General features: G+C 37.7%; 1 protein-coding gene and 1 long non-coding RNA gene across 3 annotated transcripts in view; one reads left to right on the top strand and one right to left on the bottom strand.

The window, feature by feature from the left end:
• Nucleotides 1-1,438: 1,438 nt before the first annotated feature.
• On the bottom strand, nt 1,439-18,662 carry LOC127444066 (sal-like protein 1). 2 transcript variants are annotated; one of them, XM_051703236.1, is made up of 3 exons: nt 17,413-18,645; nt 7,381-10,781; nt 1,439-4,051 (listed from the first exon to the last, which is right to left on the bottom strand). In XM_051703236.1, the coding sequence occupies exons 1-3, from the start codon at nt 17,483-17,485 to the stop codon at nt 3,611-3,613; spliced, it is 3,915 nt and encodes a 1,304-aa protein (XP_051559196.1). In that variant the 5' UTR covers nt 17,486-18,645; the 3' UTR covers nt 1,439-3,610. The 2 variants fall into 2 exon arrangements, with proteins under 2 accessions (XP_051559196.1, XP_051559203.1); XM_051703243.1 differs by lacking the exon at nt 1,439-4,051 and adding an exon at nt 4,058-5,894 and having other exon boundaries at nt 17,413-18,662.
• LOC127444263 (uncharacterized) overlaps nt 15,843-20,344 on the top strand; it is a 5,606-nt gene continuing 1,104 nt past the window's right edge. Inside the window, exon 1 of the long non-coding RNA XR_007897793.1 lies at nt 15,843-16,034. This is a non-coding gene — a long non-coding RNA (uncharacterized LOC127444263). The remainder of the gene's footprint in view (nt 16,035-20,344) is intronic.

Here is a 20,344-nt window from a genome sequence, read left to right as displayed (position 1 = left end):
ACCATGAGAAAGTAGGGAGTAAGAGACAGTAATAAATACTGGAGCAGTAAGGATGAAAGGACAAAACTGATGACATAGACAAAGAATAGATGAAGAACAAACCGTCTTAAAAATGAGCAGTGGATCCACAGAGCACAAAAGACTACACTAATTGTCCTAATTGTATCCTTTGCTGCTACAAGGCACACTAATGTCACACACGCCTGCCACTTGGGAATGATTGACAGGTGGGCAGGTGTGGTGCTGAGCCATGGCTCGGTGGAGCAGCACTTCAACTGTCACAAATGTGTCTGTGATCTCCCCTGCGTAGACCAAAATCACAGCAGGGAGTCACAACCAGCCCCCGGGGCTACAACCAGTATAGACTCTGACACTGCGCATTTGTCTATAGAGCAGAGGTGGGTCTGTTATGTGAAGAGGTCGCACACTTTGCTAAGAACTCCCAGAGGCTCAGACACAGTGCTGGATACTGTCAGATCTCATAACTTTCTCATTTGATAAACTGAAACAATGGCCACCTGCCATATTATTTACTCTCTCACACTACACCTCCATAACTGCACAGCTGCAGCAGAACTGGAAAGGCAGAATAATTAATAGAATTAAATCTTGTTCCAGAGTCTGTGCATTCTTGAAAAGATAAAATAAGACAGACCAGACAACCTCTGTTGAATATGTTAAGGTATGATTGATTATAATTTTGCTCTTTTCCACATTCTACAAAATGTATTAACTGTTCAATAAAATATTGTTGTTATAAATAATGCTGCACAGAGAATTGTTAGTGTGTGCTTGTGTCAGTGATTCTGTTTGAAGGGCCTTGATCCACTATGCCTTCCTCATTGTCCTAAAAGCCAATTAAACTTTGATTAATACTACAAATGTCTGAGTATTAACACTAACACACACTTAAAACAGCTCAAACAACAGCCATAAAAGATAAAAGGCAGAAAAGTGGAGAGGTGCACTCTGTTCCTTCTTCTCTTTATACAGGCTTTTAAATGCACTGCCCTGTTTACTCAGGCAACAAGTCTCAGAGAAGGTATGAGTCAAACAGCTGTTTGTGTGAGTGTGTTTGCGGGCACTGTGGAGTATGGAGTAGAGGGCATTATTTTTATTTTATTCTTTATCTTCTTTTATTTTGTGGTGTCATTGTTGCATAAAAGTTACTTAGTTTGGTATGGACATTGTTTCTTAGATTAATTCTCTCTGCCTCTTGCACACCCAAAATGCATACATCACAGACACACTCTATCTCACTATTAGAATAATCAATTGTTTGGTATAAAATGTCTGCTTCAGAAAACTGAATTTCAGAGAAAGTCCAATTTTGATTGGTTCATTTTATATATATATATATATATATATATATATATATATATATATATATATATATACACACACAGTACTGTGAAAACATCTTTGGAGGGGTTATAGTGGGGGTTTAATGTTAAATGTGATTCATTATATATATGTTGTGGTTTTTTCTTTGTGTTAAGTCTATGAATCAATAAAAAAATAAAAAATAAAAAAATACATTTTTTTAAAAAAAATGTCGATCCAGCTGATGGAGTGGTCAAAAAGAGAGGACACAGACTGAGAGAGGCGGGGACCAGCTCAGCTGTCTCCGGACTGTTTGCAAGGCTCATTTAGCATCACAATCTTGTAAATATTGGGGAATTTAGCCAGCTATAGCCTAAAATCCGGAAAGGAGGGGGCGTGGGGTGAGGAAAAGAGTATGCAGAGCTCGAACTAACAGATCCTTCATTGCAGGAAGTGCAATGGTGTGTTAAATGAATTGCAACATGAAAAAAAGCAGGATATATTTTACATTTGGCTTCTTTTTTAGACAGACAGACAGACAGACAGACAGACAGACAGATAGATAGATAGATAGATAGATAGATAGATAGATAGGCAGGCTATATTGAAGGAAAAAAAAGACATTTATTGTCTGGCTACAAAAAAAATAAAATAAAAAAATAAAATAATAATAAAAAAAAAACATGTCAGTGTTAGCCTGGCCTTCTATATGAAAAGTTTCATGAGACAGGTTCGGCTGTCTAATCAATCCATCTAAACAAACGCTGAAAGAGAGAGGTTTCTAAAACGATCGATTGTTTAATTAAAGATGCTGAAGCCCGTCAATCGCAAGAATGGTGAACTCAGAAATCTGACTTGTTTGTTCTGCTTGTTTTTTAATGAAGCGCCCTGTAATTGCATTTGCATCTGACATGTTCATGTTAAGTAACTGACTTCTAGTTTTTACACTTTTTATTTACGTCGGGAGAATTCATCTCCATACTCCATCAACCAAAAATGTATTCGGCAGTGAGCTGAAAACAGGGCATTGAATGGGTAAACATTTTACATTTGAAAATGTAAGGATAAACTCGGAAAAAAGCACAATAGGCTACAAATGAATCAAAAAGAACGACACACACTTTCTTTTGGAAAACTGATGTATTTGATTATTAGAGTAAAGAATTACAGTATCGTAGTTGTTAGTAGGTATTAAATTGTAGAGAAACTGGGCCCTAAAAGATCTTCCAACTTTCCAAGAAAGTGCTTGTAACAGTCTATATATATATATATATATATATATATATATATATATATATATATATATATATATATATTTATTTATTTATAAAAAGACTATCCTCATTTGTCCCTGACAGAGATGGACTTTGTCTTCGAGTAAGACTATGTACAATTGTAAAGAAATTTGTTGCTCCACATCTGACAAAATATGTATAGGGAGTGTCAACACACGATTTGCATGATGTCAAACGAAGATGCTATTACTTAGCAGCAATTTGAAAGCCTAGCAAATTGAAATCTCTAAGATAACACACAAGGCATTTTGATTTTTTCCCCCTCTCATTTCTTAGCCCGAGTGTGGACCTCTTGATGGCCTTCTCTCATCTAACAAACGTTTATTCTTTGTATTCTGAATGCATAAATAAAAAGTGAAAACTGAACGTAGTAAAAAGCTAAATAAAAGTAATTCAGAGAAAAATACTAGGTCTAAAAGAAACAGCTGAGGTGAAAACCCTTCTCTTTTTAAAACTTTTAAGACAAGTAAAGGACTAAACTATGTCCCTGGATTGATGAAATGTTAATATTTCAAGAGAAATTTTACTACACAGCTTGTAAACCATCTAGCAGGTAGGTGTACATATTTACAGCCTTATGTTGCACATTTTAAGCTCTAAATTGTTACATGAACATCAAGTTATTAACACATACTACAGAGAGAAAATAATTTAATGCCATGGTAGTCTTCTACGAAGAAAAGCTAAGTTTCAAAAACACACTTTAAAACACTCATACAGAAAATAACATTAAAAACAAAGTAACTGTTATTATTTCCACTTGGTTTTCAAGCAAGGTTATAATTAGTAATAAATAAGCTCAGTGAAACTATAACATGTTGTACACTGTACAAAAAGCATGTTCTTTTCAAACTCCTCTTCAGTCTTAATGGCAAGCAAAAGCTGATACAGTTTTTTTTTCTTGCTTTCCTGTTTCTTTGATGCAAATACAGGGGCACTTGTGTGCCTGTTAAAGATTGCATTTGTTTGTTCATAAGTACAACAAAAATATTCTAGTTGGTCACAATTTCCTTGTCCTCCATGAAGCGTGTGAAGTGGAAGTGAGCCCCGTTTTCGTTGTTGGCCATTTTCTCTAGGCCCGCCAGAGCGGGATTGTGCTCAGAGTTATGCAACTTTTCCATGCTGCCTGTCAAGCCTCCGATCGGAGAACTGCCCCCATTGCCTACAATTCCTGACAATGGAGGTGGCAGCCCTCCATTCTGGATCACAGAAATCTCATTAGTCTTCATAGCCAGGCCATTAGAGAAAGCAGCAGCATACTGATTCCAGAAGCTGGTTGGATCTCCATTGCAAGCCCTGCCAGTTAGGTCCTTTTGGAAGAGCTCAGGGAACTTTACAGGGTTGGTGCCCAGGAAAGCCATGGGGCCATCTACTGAAAGTCTGCGACCACGCCGAGCAGGAGCACTGTTCCACATGTGGGTACCCATATGCACCTACAGAGAGGGTGGGGGTGGGATTAAGGCGAGTTAAAATTAAGAAATGCCAGATCAACAATGATTACAATTTGGTAACACCCCGCTCCCCACCCCCATTATGCAATGGAAAAGTATAATAAAATAATTAGTATTAAAAAGGCCCACTGGAAGCCACATTTGTCTAATTATTAAAACAAAAGTAAAATGTTTTAACATACAAGGATGGTGGTCTGCATATGAAACAAAGGGCCTGAGGTGAACATGTGTGTCCTGAGATAATTGCACTGTCCACTCTCTTTGTGCTGTACATTATTATATCTGACAAACGCTCCCAGTTTGCCCTTGAGCATGCATTACATCCAGGTTCAATTGTCCCATTCATAACTGTTGTAACCCTTTGCATGGCATTGAACATATGAGGCATAATTCATTTCAAGGCTGGATATTTTTATGTCCTTATTCTACCTTGTCAATTTACATTGCTCTGAAGTGATTTTGTGATTTTTTTCCCCATTTCTATTCTTCTATTTTCTTTTTTTTTCTTCCAGATTGACTGTATCAAGCATGCATTATTTTAAAAAGATAATTTTTTACTATTTTACTATTATTAGTTTGATATTAACTATTTGATGTTCATGTGTTTATATGTGATACGTGATTTCCCACATTTCTAAATAAATAATGAATATTCTATGTTACATATTTCAGCATCAAATTATTTCTTACTTTAAGCTTTAGATGTTCCACAGCAATAGGTTCAACAATTGCAAAAGTGCTAATTCTTTTGAAGTTGAGGGTTGAGAACATCACATTTTACTTGGTATTTCAAAACAAATTAATTTATTATAAACTGTAAAATCGTGAAACTGATTGTGAAATCAAATTTCAGACCATGTTTATTTTAATGTTCATACATTTGCTTTGATGGGTCACGGTCATAGAGCCACCAACTGGCAGCAGGAAGTATGGCACTTTTAACAGACTTTGAAATAGAATGAATGAATGAGCTTTATTGCCAAATATGCTTACACACACAATGAATTTGTCATGGTGACATAAGCTTCCAGTGCAAAGAGAATGCGACCATATATACATGCATACAACCATATACATTTAAACATATACATATAGTGACATAAAAAAATAAAAATAAAATAAGATTTAACTGATAAAAAATGAGAAATATACAATAGAGCAATAATTTTGTTTGAATATTTTGTATACAGATATACAGTTATGTGCAGGTGATGTAATGTATTGAAGAAGAGGTAGGATATGTTAATGAATATAAATGAAATATGGATATAAGTAGGAATGGATGGACTGAATATTGTACATGGTTGTATTGACAAAAGGAAAGTATTTGGGGGCAGTTTTAATGGTTCATGAGGTGGATGGCCTGAGGGAAAAAACTGTTCCTGTGCCTGGCTCTTCTGATGCTCAGTGCTCTATAGCGCTGGCCAGAGGGCAACAGTTCGAAAAGGAAGTGTGCTGGGTGAATGGGGTCAAGAGTGATTTTACCAACCCTTTTTGTCACTCTGGATGTGTACAGTTCTAGCAGGGAGGGTAGGGGAGCACCAATAATCCTCATAGCAGTCCGAACTCTCCTTTGAAGTCTTCTGATGTCTGACTTGGTAGCTGAACCAAACCAGACAGTTATAGAAGTGCAGAGGACAGACTCAATGACTGCTGAGTAGAACTATGTCAGCAGGGCCTCTGGCATGTTGAACTTCCTCAGCTGGCAAGGAAGTACAACCTCTGTTTGGCCTTTTTCAAAATTGAGTCTATGTGGGTCTCCCACTTCAGGTCCTGTGAGATGGTAGTGCCCAGGAACCTGAATGACTCCACTGCTGCCACAGTGCTGTTCAGAATGGTGAGCGGAGTTAATATTGAGGTGTTCTTATTAAAGTCCACTATCATCTCCACTGTTTTGAGTGTGTTTAGCTCTAGGTTGTTTTGACTGCACCAGACGGCCAGCTGTTCATAGCTCTCTTGTGTCTGTAGCGCCCCCTTTAAAATGGGCATGTAAGACGGCCTCTGTAGCACCCCCGTTTTCACCTACAGTCACCATAATTGGTACATATCTAGTTCTCATCAAGCCGGACAACTTTTATAATTATAGTTATTAGCTCCACCCAACAGGAAGTCAACCATTTTGAATGTTTTGAATATTGCAGTCTCTGAACTTTTAAATACTGCTCCAAGGGGATTCATGAGACTGTCACCACATTTAGACAACATTATTCCAAGACATTGAAGATGCTAAATTGTGAACAGATTTTTGATATATATCGAACAGTGTTGCCATGGCGAGGCAAAAATGTAATGGTAAAAAATGAGAAACAGGAAGTGTTTTATATCTTCTGTGCAAAGTGTGATTTAGATCAAAATTGAGATGTATGTTTAGTCTTGGGGGCTAATCACATGGATGTGACTATTTTGGGTCATGGTCATAGTGCCACCACCTGGCAGCAGGAAGTGTGGCTCTTACAACAGACTTTAAAATAGTCCTCTTATATTTACCCAAATTGCTTAAAATTGTTTAGAATAATGTAAAATGCCAAATGTATGTGTCCACCTTGCACTGTTTTCCGAAAGCCACTGGGTGGAAATGGACCCATGGTGCTTGGGCCCGTCATCACTACTTGCAGCTATATATATATATATATATATATATATATATATATATATATATATATATATATATATATATATATACATATATTTTTTTTTTTTTTAAGGAGGAATTTTCAAATGTAGTTTGAAATTTACATTCTTTCCTATTCAGTGTGTAATGTGTCATATTTCCTATGATTCTTCACAACCAAGTGATGCAATCACTTATTCATCTAAAATTTGGGCTTTTTATACTTGCAATCAAACAGAAACTCACATATAGCATGAGATAAACTCTGGAAAAATACTGAGCGTGCCACTGCTTAGGATGGTTGCTGGTAAATGTGGTTAAAGCCTGTTAAGAGAAGCATTCTTGGCTGTGTTCCACCAATCTAAAGCTAAGGTTTCAGCCCAATATTCATATTAATGGGATGACTCAAAATTTCCACTTCCATTTCCACTTCCCTTCCTTTTCCTACAATATTTCTGTTCACCTTTTCACAAACATCTTTATTTCTGCAAAGCTGAGGTGTTCTTATTCCCTTTTTCCCCTCATAATGCTTATTTTTCATCACCAATACTTGTTCATTTTGATTGCTTTTTAAGAAACAAGAGTAACAAAATAGTATGATCTTGGTTTATCTGATTTAACTGATTTACATACAATGACCAAAACATATAATTCATAAAAGCAGAGACCATTTTTGTACATCTTATATAGTAGTAATTACCTTGAGATTTCCTTTGGTGGTGAAAGCTCGTCCACAGATGGTGCAAGCAAAGGGTTTCTCTCCAGTATGGGTTCTCTCATGGATCTGTAGGGCACTGGAGGATGAAAATGTCTTGCCACAGGTGTTACAGTAGTGCTGCTTAGGCGTCCTCCGTGGTGGGGCAGCCGAAAGCACTGGAGAAGTGGAAGCAGATGAGGTCACCAGTCCTGATGGCAAGTCTTTTACATCAGGTTGAAGACCATGTAAAAAGCCATTGACTTCAGTCTTCATCATGGAGGACAAAGGTCCAACAGAGAGAAGGGATGAAGTAGGGCTGGAGGCAAGACTGGTGTTGGGCTCAAAGAGCTGAGAGGGCAGATCTCGCATCTGGTGGGTCAGCATATGTTGCTTTAAGTTCCCCTTGGTAGAGAAGCCCCGGTTGCATACTGTGCAAATGAACGGCCTCTCTTTGGTATGACTTCGGTAGTGGATGTCCAAGGCACTCTGACAGGCAAATGTCTTCCCACAAATGTCACATGCTGTATTCTTCAAGGTGCCTCGCTCACGGAAGGGGAAAAGCATACTAAGAGGATCTTTAGATGGGTTTATTGAAGTAAGATCCAGAGCTCCAGGGCTGGCAGCATGAGACTGCATAAAACCTGCACTAATGTGCTCCAATGACAATGCCTTCTGCTGGCAATCCTCCAGAGTCGGAGATTTTTGTTGTTGGTTAGTACCATTAGAGGGCGATGGAGCTTGCATTGAAGAGGTAGATTCAGAGACAGCGGGACTTCCGGCACTTTGGCTTTCAATATCACCTCCAAGTGAAGAGGAGTAATTTGTGAGTCTGTCTCCATCCATTAATCCATTCTCCATTGGCTTTTCTTGCCCTAACTGTACTTCATCTCCTTCTCCATGGTTGGCACTCTTCTCCTGGCTCTCTATGCCTGATGACTCCTGTGGAGTAGGAGATGAACAGAGACTGTCTTGAGATGCATCAGCTGACTTTGGTGTGTCCGGGATGCTGCTGTCTGGTCCATCTTCAATTCCCTCCATGTTTTCATCAGAGAAGTTGTCAAGATCATCAAAGTTTCTCTCATCAAATGATCCAGCATCAGAGCCCATGGATTCTGGGTAGTTGTCAGGAAGAGGGGTGTTGGGGATCTGGCCACCCATGTGCATTCGGATGTGCTGCTGCAGTACCACAGCATTTGTGAACTTCTTCTGGCATATAGGACAAGAGTGCTGAACCCTCAGTGGTGGCATAGCTCGATGGACACTGTAATGAGTCTTCAAGTTGCCCTTGGTGGTGAAGGCACGACCACACACTTTACATTTGAAAGGCCTCTCCCCGGTGTGGGTGCGGTAGTGCATTTTCAGTGCGCTCTGGCAACTAAGAACACGGTTGCAGATAACACATTCATTGGGGTCAGTCACCTTCCTGTCAATGTTTTCAACTAGTTGCTGAAGTTTGGATGTTTCTGAGCCTTGGAGAGGATCAAGGAGACCTCCGAAAGGAAACTTAGCTTTGAACTGCTCTGACATTAGGGGCATTAATGGGTTAGTGGCCATTGGAGGGCTGTTGGAGGTGGTGTACTTAATTATGCCATCTCCTGCTGAGCTTACATTGGTCATTAAACTAGAAGATCGGTTGTTTTCTTCAGTTTTTCCATTTGAGGTAGGCAGGTTTGTGCTCTCGCCTTCTTCTGACACACTATCTGTAATATTTGTGTGTACATCAACTGGACCTGAGTCACTTTTAGCAGAATGAGAAGGACTGCTTATATCCACTGAGTTATGCTCTTCCTTCTTAATAAATGGAGGCAGACTTGGCATAGTTGGTGGAAGCAACATGCCAACAGAAGACGTCAGAGAAGACAGAACAGGCTTACTATCCAGCCAGCTAGTAACTGGCTTCTCAGGAGGCATAGACATCCCATAGGGAATTCCAGTACTTGTTGGAATATTGTCTAAATGCTCTGGAACAGGGTAAGGGTTCATTTGAATGTGTGGATACTTCTCTTTATGACGCTGAAAATGAACCTTTAAATTGCCACGGGTTGAAAAGCGGTTGCCACAGATGTTGCACTTGTATGGTCTCTCACCTGTATGAGAACGTAAGTGAATCTGCAATGCACTGTCACTGCCAAACACTTTGCCACAAAACCTGCACTTATGTTTGAAAAATGAATCCTCAGAACTACTCTTCGGTTCAAATGAGGCGACATTGGGCGGCTTGCCTTTTCTTTGTTGTGCCAGTGAGTTGAGATCCTCAACTGTGGTACCAACACTGGGTAGTGCACTGGAAAACATTGTGTTGCATTGTGGGGGCTGAGGTAGAAGGGTATTAGCCACAGGATTCAAAAGGCTTCCCATCCCAAAGGCTGGTGTGGATGACTTTGCAAGTGATGGGTTTCCCAACTGAGAATGCAAGCTTACTGTATTGTCTGGGCTCTTGTCCGAAGGTTGGGTATTAACTGTATCTGCCCCCGGTGCTCTAAGGCTTTGAGATGACTCTCCCACACTGGAATTGCTTTGAGGTAGCTGCACAACATTAGCCATCTGTTTCAAACTGCTAATATTTGCAGACTGGCTAGCTATACTTTGTGCTAGCCCTGCAGCAGCTGCCAACTGTTGGGACAAATGGGAACTAAGGGTTGTTAGTGGGCTAGCACCTGAACCTAAATTCACAGGAGAAGAACTAGGTGGCACTTGGAGCTCTGGTGACTGGGAGGCTAGCAAAATAATTTGGTGACGGATCTGCTCAATGAGCTGCAGCTGATGGATCTGCTGCTGCTGCAGGGCCAAGAGTTGCTCCATGAGGGCCGGCACAGCCACCCCCTGCCCTCCGGCTGATCTTGTCTCTTGAGAGAACTGAGCCACAGCCACTTTGGTGCTCTGTAGGTTTTCAATGATTACATTGCTGTTGATCATGGAAAAATTGCCCAGCTCGGTCAAGCTGCCCAGCTGAGGTAGTGAGGCAGAGATGGAAGAGTTCGCCAGATTAGACCCAGTGCTGCCCAGAGGTCCGTGACTGCTTCCAGCACCACTGAGTGGGCTGCCACCCGCCATACGTCCACATCCATCATTATGTGTAGCAGAGACTCCTGATATTTCTGTGTCCATGGCCTCTTCTTTGTCAAGTTCGTTCTGCTCCAAAATGTCTGCTAACTCTGCTTGATCGGTGTTATTATTTGTGTCATTCACCTGCTCATCAGGATTATGAGGAGAGGAGCCTGGGGAGAAGGTTCCAGAAGGAGACACTGGATTTTCATTCACAATTAGAACTAATTGATTATTAGTGCAATTCTTCTGGTGTTGTTCAAGATCTGATAGTTCAAAGAACTCAGCACAACATCTGGTGCAGACATGGGCACCCGAGTCTTTGCATGGGGAGTCATCGGAGTTGGCCTCTGTGTCCCCTGCAGAGGAAAATGGGGGGGGGGGGGGGGGTGATTAGAGATGTTTTGTATCTCAAAAATCTGTTTTATCTGTTCAAATTCTTTTGTTGTTTATCTTCTGTTAATCAGTTTAATGCTTATCTTTCAAATACATTCAAAAAACAACCATCAAAAAAGGAACAAATACTAAATAACACAGAATAAAGAGCCTCCACACTATGTAGAGCTATGATAGGATAAGAAATTAAACAAAATCAATAGCAATTTTACAATATTGCTTAAAAGTGATCTTTGAAGATATGTATCAAATCCCCATCAATTAAACCACCTTAGGTAATAATTTTCTTCAGATAATCCATCGAAACATAAAAATACTATGAACTGAGAACAATAGGCCCTAATAAAATATCATAGAGGGTCATTGATTTCCAATAATTCATACTCCTCAATGTCTACATGTCCACTAGGCACAAATCAACCATTTGAAGGACTTATTAGACTTTCAATTTGCTGTCAACTTTGCTCATTTTCTCATTTGCTCATTTTCAACCAACTACAGGCATCTTGGACAGGTTATCCCTGTCACTAAACTAATTTGTATCCAGTCAGGCTGCAATCAGGACCTAACAGGAACAAGTAAGCCTTCTGCATTCAGGTTGATATGCTCTCTGCTAAAGCTCAGGAACTCACTAGACTAAGCATAAATAAAGTACTTGCATGATTATCTTAGTACAGAGATGTGATGTAAAATGATTCAGATAATACAATGAGACTGTTAGAAACATTCACCACTCACAAAAATAATGGTCAAATCAATAGAAGCATTTTTGACTAATTAAATTGAAATAAATATATTATTTTTTATTATTTCTCTGAGGTGATCAGTTATGCAGCCGTTTCAATGCAAGAAAATAAACCAAAATAATAATAAAAAAAAAAAATTAAAAAAAACATAATTGCCAAAACTTTGACCAAGCAAGAAAATGTATATGCTGCGCAAACAGGTGACAGTGCTAACGTACTGTACAGTAATAATATTCCATGTAATAATGTATGGTAATTGCCATTTAAAATATACAGCAGAACAGGTTCAAGCCATTTCATTTAAATGAGCCAGAGGTATTTGAAAATGAAAGAGAGAAAAACTTCTGTCCCCTCCTTCCCTTATTTTAGGGTTGTGGCTTTAGTTTCTCCAGTTTCCTAATACCCCAGCCCCACCTTTGTCCCTCAAAAATCAAGCTGTTTAACATAAAAGTTGATTTACAAATTGCAATTCTCTATGAATCCCTCAACATTTTCATCAGTGTGGAGATTCATTTGCAAATGAAACCCCTGCAAGAAGTGTGTCCTGGCCCTGTGGAGAGACAGGATGGCTCCCCATTGTTCCCCAGCATGGGAGTGTCAGAGCAGGGGAGAGGGGTGAGGGCCCAGTCTGCTCATCACGGCTGGCTCTAAAGCAGATCCTGTTTAATTCAGGGATTATCTTCCCCCTGTGTCTCTCTGAGCTGGAACATCAGATAACGTTGAAGTTGCCATGCCAGTAAAGCCATGTCTCACACATAACCAATGTGTTGCCCAGATGGGAAAAAGTCAACTTTTTAATGAAAAAGTTTTAATATCAAAATTCTGTTGCGGTAACACTAAAGGATGGGAAAAGTGATTCAATTTAGTGTGAGGGTAGGTGAAAAGCTAAGTTGGAAAGCAAATAGGCTACAGCAAAGCTAAGGTATAAATCACATCACACTGTTGTAACACCAAAAAAGCAAAACAACAAACAAACATATGTAACTATACATATATATATATATATATATATATATATATATATATATACATATATATATATATATATATATATATATATATATATACAAAAACAAACAAACAAAAAAAGAACACTACAAAGACTACTAAAACTTATGATAATATTAACAACAACTATAATATGCACTGACATTCACTTGCGTATCGACAAATTAAATAATTTAATGATAATTTAGCCTTTCCAACTAATTGAATTTTTTCAATGCATCTTGTTGCAGACACACTTTGTGCTGACCATTCGCAAATATAATGGTCACTTTAACTCATCAAGAAATTTACAACTCTTACAATATGAAATTGAACTTTCATTTGCTCAGAAAATGTGTACCGTATGGTAATTATAAATGGATGAGCAAAAGCACAAATCAGTTCTTTTTTAAGAACCCAAAGGCCTATATCCTGAAAAACAAACACAAAAACTAAAATTGCTGGGCATGGAAGTGTATTTGAAACATATTCTAAAACAAAGTGCACATCTCACTGTTTGAATGTAAATGTAAATGAATGTAAAATATATATATATATATATATATATATATATATATATATATATATATATATATATATATATATATATATAAATATCATTATACTTTTAGAGATTAAAATAAATATTAAGACCTAATTTTCTTACAAAACACATTTTAATTTAACTCTCAATTTCCAAATCTATATTCGATGGTCCCAGTCATCATATGAATTATGAATTCTTATGTCATATCAGTCCAAACAGACATAACCTCTACAGACCTTTAAATAAAGCATTTAAATAAATACATTGCATTTGACCTTGCATGCAAACACTGGTCCAAATCTAAAAAAACTATAAATAAATAAATAAATAAATAAAATAGAATGACGCATCTGCGTGCCACAAAAACATTTATTTTGAAACTTTTATAAAGGGCTTTTCAAAATGAAGAACGATTACTCAACTGAACTTTTTTAACTACATTTTTGTTGTTTCAAACAAACTAAAAAAGCATTCATTAATATTCATGCACTTTATTACACTCCACGATAAAGCACAACGAGCAGCTCACAAATCCAGATATAGTATGCAGTGACTCTAAAGTACATGGAGATCAAGAATCAACGCTAGTTTGTAATAGCCATCATGGCCAACTGTGTGCTGAGCTGTAGATTTGTGAGCCAAAGCTAGTTTTGATGAGAACAGTTCTTTAAAGTGTGATGGCTTTGGGTCATCCTCAGCATGCTACAGAGCAAGTTCAAAAATCTCATCCCAAGGAAATCAAGACACAGAGAAAAGAGGGAGACACAGGATATTGTAAGTATAGAAGTAAAAAAGAATGACTGGAAAAAAAGAAGATAAACATAAATTAGAGTAATTTGTAATGTCTACATTACATTGCTCAGCTGCAGACGCCATGCTAGTTGTGACATCGAAAAGCGAGTTACTCTTCACACACGACCTCCTTGTGTCTCGCTTTCTTTCTGTTTTTCTCCCACCCTCAACTTTCCTGCTGTCCCTCTGCGTCCCTCCCTCACTTTCTCAAGGCATAGAAAACTTCCTACTGAACACTAGATGGTGTGCCTGGGAAACTCTTCTCTGCTGGTCACCAAGCCCTCATCCTCAAATTTTATGACATGCTCTTAAAAAAGGCAGGTGTGAGAGGGGACTAGAAAAAAATAACCAAAGACAATGAAGCCACTTCCAAAACTTCCACTGTATAAACACTGGAAAATGACAAGAAGCTAAATCCCTGTTGTTTGCAAGGCGCAACACGTTGTGTGCTCATGCATTGTTGTGGGGCGCTCCCTGACAATCACTCTGGGTGGGAGTGTGGAAAATGTACTGAGGTGAAAGCCCCCCAACCCAGCAAAAAGTAAGAGCCCCTGTAAGGCTGGCTTTTGCACAGCGTGGAGGAGGTCAGAGACATGGTACATATGAACACACAGTGACCTGATCTTTCCTCACCTTCCTATAGAGGGAGCCTGGCAAAGGTTAAAAAAGCTCTTCATCCCACCCTCAGTGACAGGCCAACAGGGACAGACTCCTCTCTATAATGCTTCTCTAATAACTCACACAGGCCATCAGGCCTGGGGAGAAGGTGAGCCTCTCTGCTTTATTTTATTTATTTATTTTTTTCTCAAGAGAGGAGACACTAAGAAAGGTTGCACTTAAGGCCTGGTTCACACCGAGGGTTAAGAATAAAAAATAAATCAAATAAAAATCCAAGCACAGTTCAAGATAAGTCATGGATAAATCTACAAATGCATTTGCCTCTTCCTTTGAAAGAGCTGTATTTAGTGAAGATGTCGAAAACTTTGGGCTTGGTCAGCTGACAGTGGTTGAAAAACACTGCCATTTACTTCTTTATTCAATTTAAAAGGGAAAACCCAGAAATACCACGATTTTGAAAATCTGTGTCTTCTGTCTTGTCCGTTTACAAAATTCAAGCAGTGATAAACTTACAAGAACGACCTTCTGGTTCATAAGCCGTTAAACAACTGCATATTATGCAAATCTGGGCCTATTCAGTTTTTAATTTTTAATGACACTGAGCAAAGAGTGTGCAATACAACATCTGTACGAAACATTTCCACTATAATTTAAAATGGTTACAGGATACATTAAAATATTGTGTCTAAGGACAGATAAGCGAAAATCACTTAAAAAGGCGTTAAACAAACAGCCTACCTAAGATATATTTTGTTCTTTACAATAGGTAGCCTATTAACACACTGTTCATTTAAAGAACGCTTTCAAACTAAAGTTTTTACATCTAAAAGCAACTGGTGTCTAAAGCGGCTATAACGTTGTGTTTTAAAGAGGGAATTTATTCATTATTTTAGAGCACATGAAAAAAATGAATATGAAATAAACCGGAGAAGCAGGGAAATAACTTTACACCACTGGATCTGAAATATAGGCTACAGTTATGCTCACGATATGCAAGTGCTAAATGTCTATAAATCTATACTTACTGAAGAACGACGTAATTCATGAGGACAATATGCTATATTTATATGCTTTCCCTTTTGCATTAACGGAAGTAGGTCACCTCTGTTAATTTTTCACGTTCCACAACGGAACATTGAAAACTTATTCAACTGAAAGCTGAATAATAATAATAATAATAGTAATAATAATAATAATAATAATAATAATAATAATAATAATAAAGTAAAATGAAGAAAATTAGTTGGACTCAGTTTGAATATTTAACAAAATCCTTAAGTGTTTAAAAATATCTTTCTATTCAAAAAACATTATAGCCTACTAAACGTTGAGTGCAAGAGATATAGGAGAGTTTTTCAGAACTACTTTTGAAGCGAACAGCTTAAATAAGAAACAAACTGATCAAAACGTTAAAATTACCCTTTAATATAAAATTCTTCTTTTTTTTTTTTTCTTTTTTTTTTATAGCTCGATGGGACATGAGATGGCCTTTGATGCAGCTTTGCAGTTTAGAAGTATTAAAACAGGTACGCTATATGCTCAAAATTGGTGGTAAAATGACAAAACCATTAGTTAGTGCCTTCCTCGATTCAAGAACAGAACTGTTCCAACGCAAATTATAAAGACTACATTGAGGATATTAACAAATCTCATAATTATTGGCTTCTTTGTAGTTATAGCCTATATAGGTCCAAACATATTTTATCATATTTTGCAGTCTTCAGTGTAGTCACTTAAACACTTAAAATATATTGTGATTGCACGTTTTAAACTTTGACAATTCGCTGTCTGAAAGCTGTGTTTGGTCATGGCGTGTGTGTGTGTGTGTGTGTCGGAAACTGCCAGTGATAAGTCACGATTTGCGCCTAAATCTAATTTTAAAACTTATTTAAAAGCAGACAAATAAGATAACAGATTACATCTTGGTTAAAGTTTTTGGATATGCCTCTATTGCATATTTAAGTACAGCAAAATGTATTATCACGCAAAAGAGTCTAAATTATACAAGACATAATGGAGAAGCTCGTTTAGATGTGATATGTGATTTCGTGAAGATGTCCACACGCTTGTGTCAGTCTGATAGCGCACAGTCTGACAGAATGTTTTATTAAAGGAACAAAACAAAAAATAAAGTTTTACAAATTGGTTTCGATAATTTTACCTTTGGTTTATGTAAAGGTTGGATTGCAGATTTATTTATTTTATGACAGTGCTATAGGCACAGTTCCACTGAGATAGCATGGTTTAAAATAATGTCTGTGGAAAATCGCTTAATTTATTGTTTAATGCTGTTTCAGGCTGACTATAAGCCTGCATTGGGGCTACCGAAGGCTAGAGATGTAGCCTAATATCCTACCCTACAGAAAAGGGGAGGAGGGGAAAAGCTGAATCCATGCGAATCCCCACTTGTGTGGGCAACTTAATCGGGACAGAACAAAACTATTTCGAGAGCTTTAATCTTTACCAGTGAATATAGGAAAACAAAATTGGAATAAAACTTGCTGCTTGCGGATAAAATAAATTGCTTCTTTAACCCCATAATGCGAGACAACTTGAGACCAACTTAAAGTAAGTAGCCTACCCCATCAAGAAGGGTACAATGTGAACAATAATCACATATAACTAGGTTAAGAATGACTTTGTTTGAGTAAAAAGTGCTGATAACACAAGTGACCTAAAACTTTCCAACTGTACTTAGAAAATACAGCACTTAACGCGGGCCACTTCAGCAGCAAATAAAGATTACGATTTTAAAATTCCTTCCCTGAGGTTAAAAACAACGAGTCACTAAAATTAGCTACATTGAAACTAACAATAATGAAGAATAAAGATAACATGAGTGAGAAATAATTTCAGTCAGAAGCGCAGAATGAGTTTATGTGTGGAATAAGGGCTCGAACTCACCATTGTGCTCCGTTAGGACCAGCTGCGAGTCGGACTGGAAATGCTGCGGCTTCGCTTGTTTCCTCCGTGACATGCTGGCTCACGCATCAGCCACGAAAGAATAAAAAATTACTATCAAATCTGCTCAAAATTACGGAAATCGAGCCCATCCACCGCGCATGTGTCCTGTTATGATTATCAATAATGCCTTGCGATTAATCATGGGAGGGAGGGTCCTCTGAAAGGAGATTGGCACCTTGCCAGCCCCCTATTCAAATGAAGTCTCTTTAATCAATTAGCCGCTGATTTGCTGGGGACTCTTGTCTCTCTTGCTGCTTCCACCCAATGAGTTGATCCGTATAAAAAAAAGGTTGGATTTTCCAACTCCCTGAAGATACAGTTTAACCCTTCTTAGCAACCATCAGGTGGCTACGTTAGAGCTTAACCTGGCCACTGCAGGAATGTCAAGTCGTCGTTCATGAAACCAACCGTATCTTTTGATCTTTCTGGGTATCAAACTGGTGCTCAGAAGTTGCAATTCACCAAAAGTGTCCGAATAGACCAACTCTTTCCGAAATCATTTCCGAAGTTTTTTCCGCGGCTTGACTTTCCGGAGCGTATCGCATATCCTCGTTTGTGATTGGCATAGAAGTTGTTGTAATTCAGCCCCTGTATGATTGCAAGCGCACCATTTCTAAACTAGTCGTTTGTTCCTCAAGGAAACGGTGGAAAATGTAGGTCGGATAAATGAGTTTTGTGCGTAATGGCAACTGTCGGCTTCTCGAAATTCCAAAGAATGTATCAAATATCGCAAAACAGATTCGTTTGATTATTGAAGAACGGGATCAGTAACACATTTTCATCACACGCCGCATTCAGTGAACAAACAAACTTTAAGGGCCCATGTAGAACGGTGAGAAATTGCAAGCCCCACCCCTCTGTTATTCTATTGGTCACTGCTTTGTTCTATCATAGCGCACGCTCTCTCTCCCTCTCAGTCTCGCGCCCACCTCTTCTTCCCACTCTCACTAAAGTGCTCTCTCACTGAGAGACTGAGGAAGCAGTCGTGCATCACAGCGAACCTCTTCAGCTGTGCAAATATTCCATCTATGTGCAAATATTCCATCTATATGAACATAATTTTGCAAAGCATCATTCTTTTTAAGGCGGTCGCTGAGAAGAGAGTGCACGTTTACTAATTAGTTAATTTAGTGTTAAAATGTTCGAAGTCGCACAAAAGTAAAAACGTCTGGAAAGCATCAAGAAAGTTTTTGGAAACTACCAATATTCTTTGTATCGATGCAATTGGGGTAACAGCAACGTCTCTGTTTTAACACTTTTGTAATTCTGACGAAAATAAAAAAATAGACTTTATATTGAGACGCTGAGTTGAGTGATTTCAGTATATATATAAAAATGACAATTTGTATTGAACATGCAATAAAATAAAATTACTGTTTTTTTTTAATTTTTTTTTTAATTATTATTATTTTTTTTTTTACCTATAACATAAGAGGTCACAAAATGAGCAACTTATTTATTTGGTTTATTTAATTATTTTCTGATGAAGCGCTGGCTTATCTTTATTCAAATGTAGGATTTCAATTTTAAACGTTTTAATACACATGTTAAAAACAAACAAACAAATGTTTCCACATTATTGAAAAAAAAAAAAAATAGACCAATAGATTTCAGATAATTTCAAATGCATTTTTCTGAATCAGATGAAGACTGTATTTTTCTTTACGCTTAATATTAAGAGCTCAATTGAAACGAATAGGCTACCACAACGGCAAATAATAATAATAATAATAATAATAATAATAATAATAATAATAATAATAATAATAATAACAGGAATAATAATAATAATAACAGGAATAATAATAATAATAATAATAATAATAATAATAATAATAATAATAGAATTATAACAATAATAAAATGTGTTTTTAGATTTCCTATAAACAAAGAGTGTTTTAAAGAAGAGAGTTTCCCTCCGAATCGCACAGCAGCAACCTGCAAAGCTGAAGATTTATGCCCTGGAAAAGACAAACGAAGCTATCAATCTAGCTGATTTTGAGAAATGAAGATAATAACGTTACTATAGCTAGGTGATGCCTCGGATGCCATTATTTCTCACTGAATATTTAACGAACTGCTGCCGGCGAGATGAATCAGGTCCTATAGCGTCAGCTATCTATACTTAAGGCGACTGTTGTTTACTTATTAATGAAAGTAGAGAAGAAAGAGGAAGAGAGGGGTAAACGGACTTTTGGTTGAAAAAAATAAAATAAAATACAAACGCAGGAGAAATCAATATTCTATAACCATTAAAGCACATTTTATATATATATATATATATATATATATATATATATATATATATATATATATATATATATATATATATATCGATTTTTTTATTTGTTTATTAAACTTAACACGGGCCTAAAATTCTTTCTTTCTTTCTTTCTTTCTTTCTTATGTCCTCTACTTAACAAAATAGCCCAAATTATGTTAAACAAAAGTCAAGACCACGCAACATCTTTACCTGAAAATCATATTGTGCAATAAATGCGGGGATACGGACTGTGAGGAGGGAGCAATATTGTGATGTCTCTGGCTTGAGGATCGATGCTCGGTTAATTGATGTGAGTGCTGGTGTGGGGCTGTAAACACGCTGATTTGCAGCTCAGTCGAGCGCGAGACGCAATAAATGAGATTCCTCGCTCACGCTAAGACAATCACCGCGTGAATGACAGTAACGGCGAGAAATTTGGGCTGTGACTCAAGAGAAGTCAGGGGTGCACCATAAGAAAGGGGGGTAGGGGTTAAGTAAAAGCGCTCAAACAATCTCTCCCTCTCACTGTTATGTGGTGGCAATTAATTGACAGGAGTGACAAATGTTTGGAAATATTCTTTGGGTGACACAGCGTAACCGCTCCACGCG

This window comes from Myxocyprinus asiaticus, chromosome 1, assembly GCF_019703515.2.
Source record: "Myxocyprinus asiaticus isolate MX2 ecotype Aquarium Trade chromosome 1, UBuf_Myxa_2, whole genome shotgun sequence".
NCBI classification, from domain to species: domain Eukaryota; kingdom Metazoa; phylum Chordata; class Actinopteri; order Cypriniformes; family Catostomidae; genus Myxocyprinus; species Myxocyprinus asiaticus.
The sequence above is the reverse complement of the archived record's forward strand: the minus strand, read 5'-3'. Positions and strand labels throughout refer to the sequence as shown.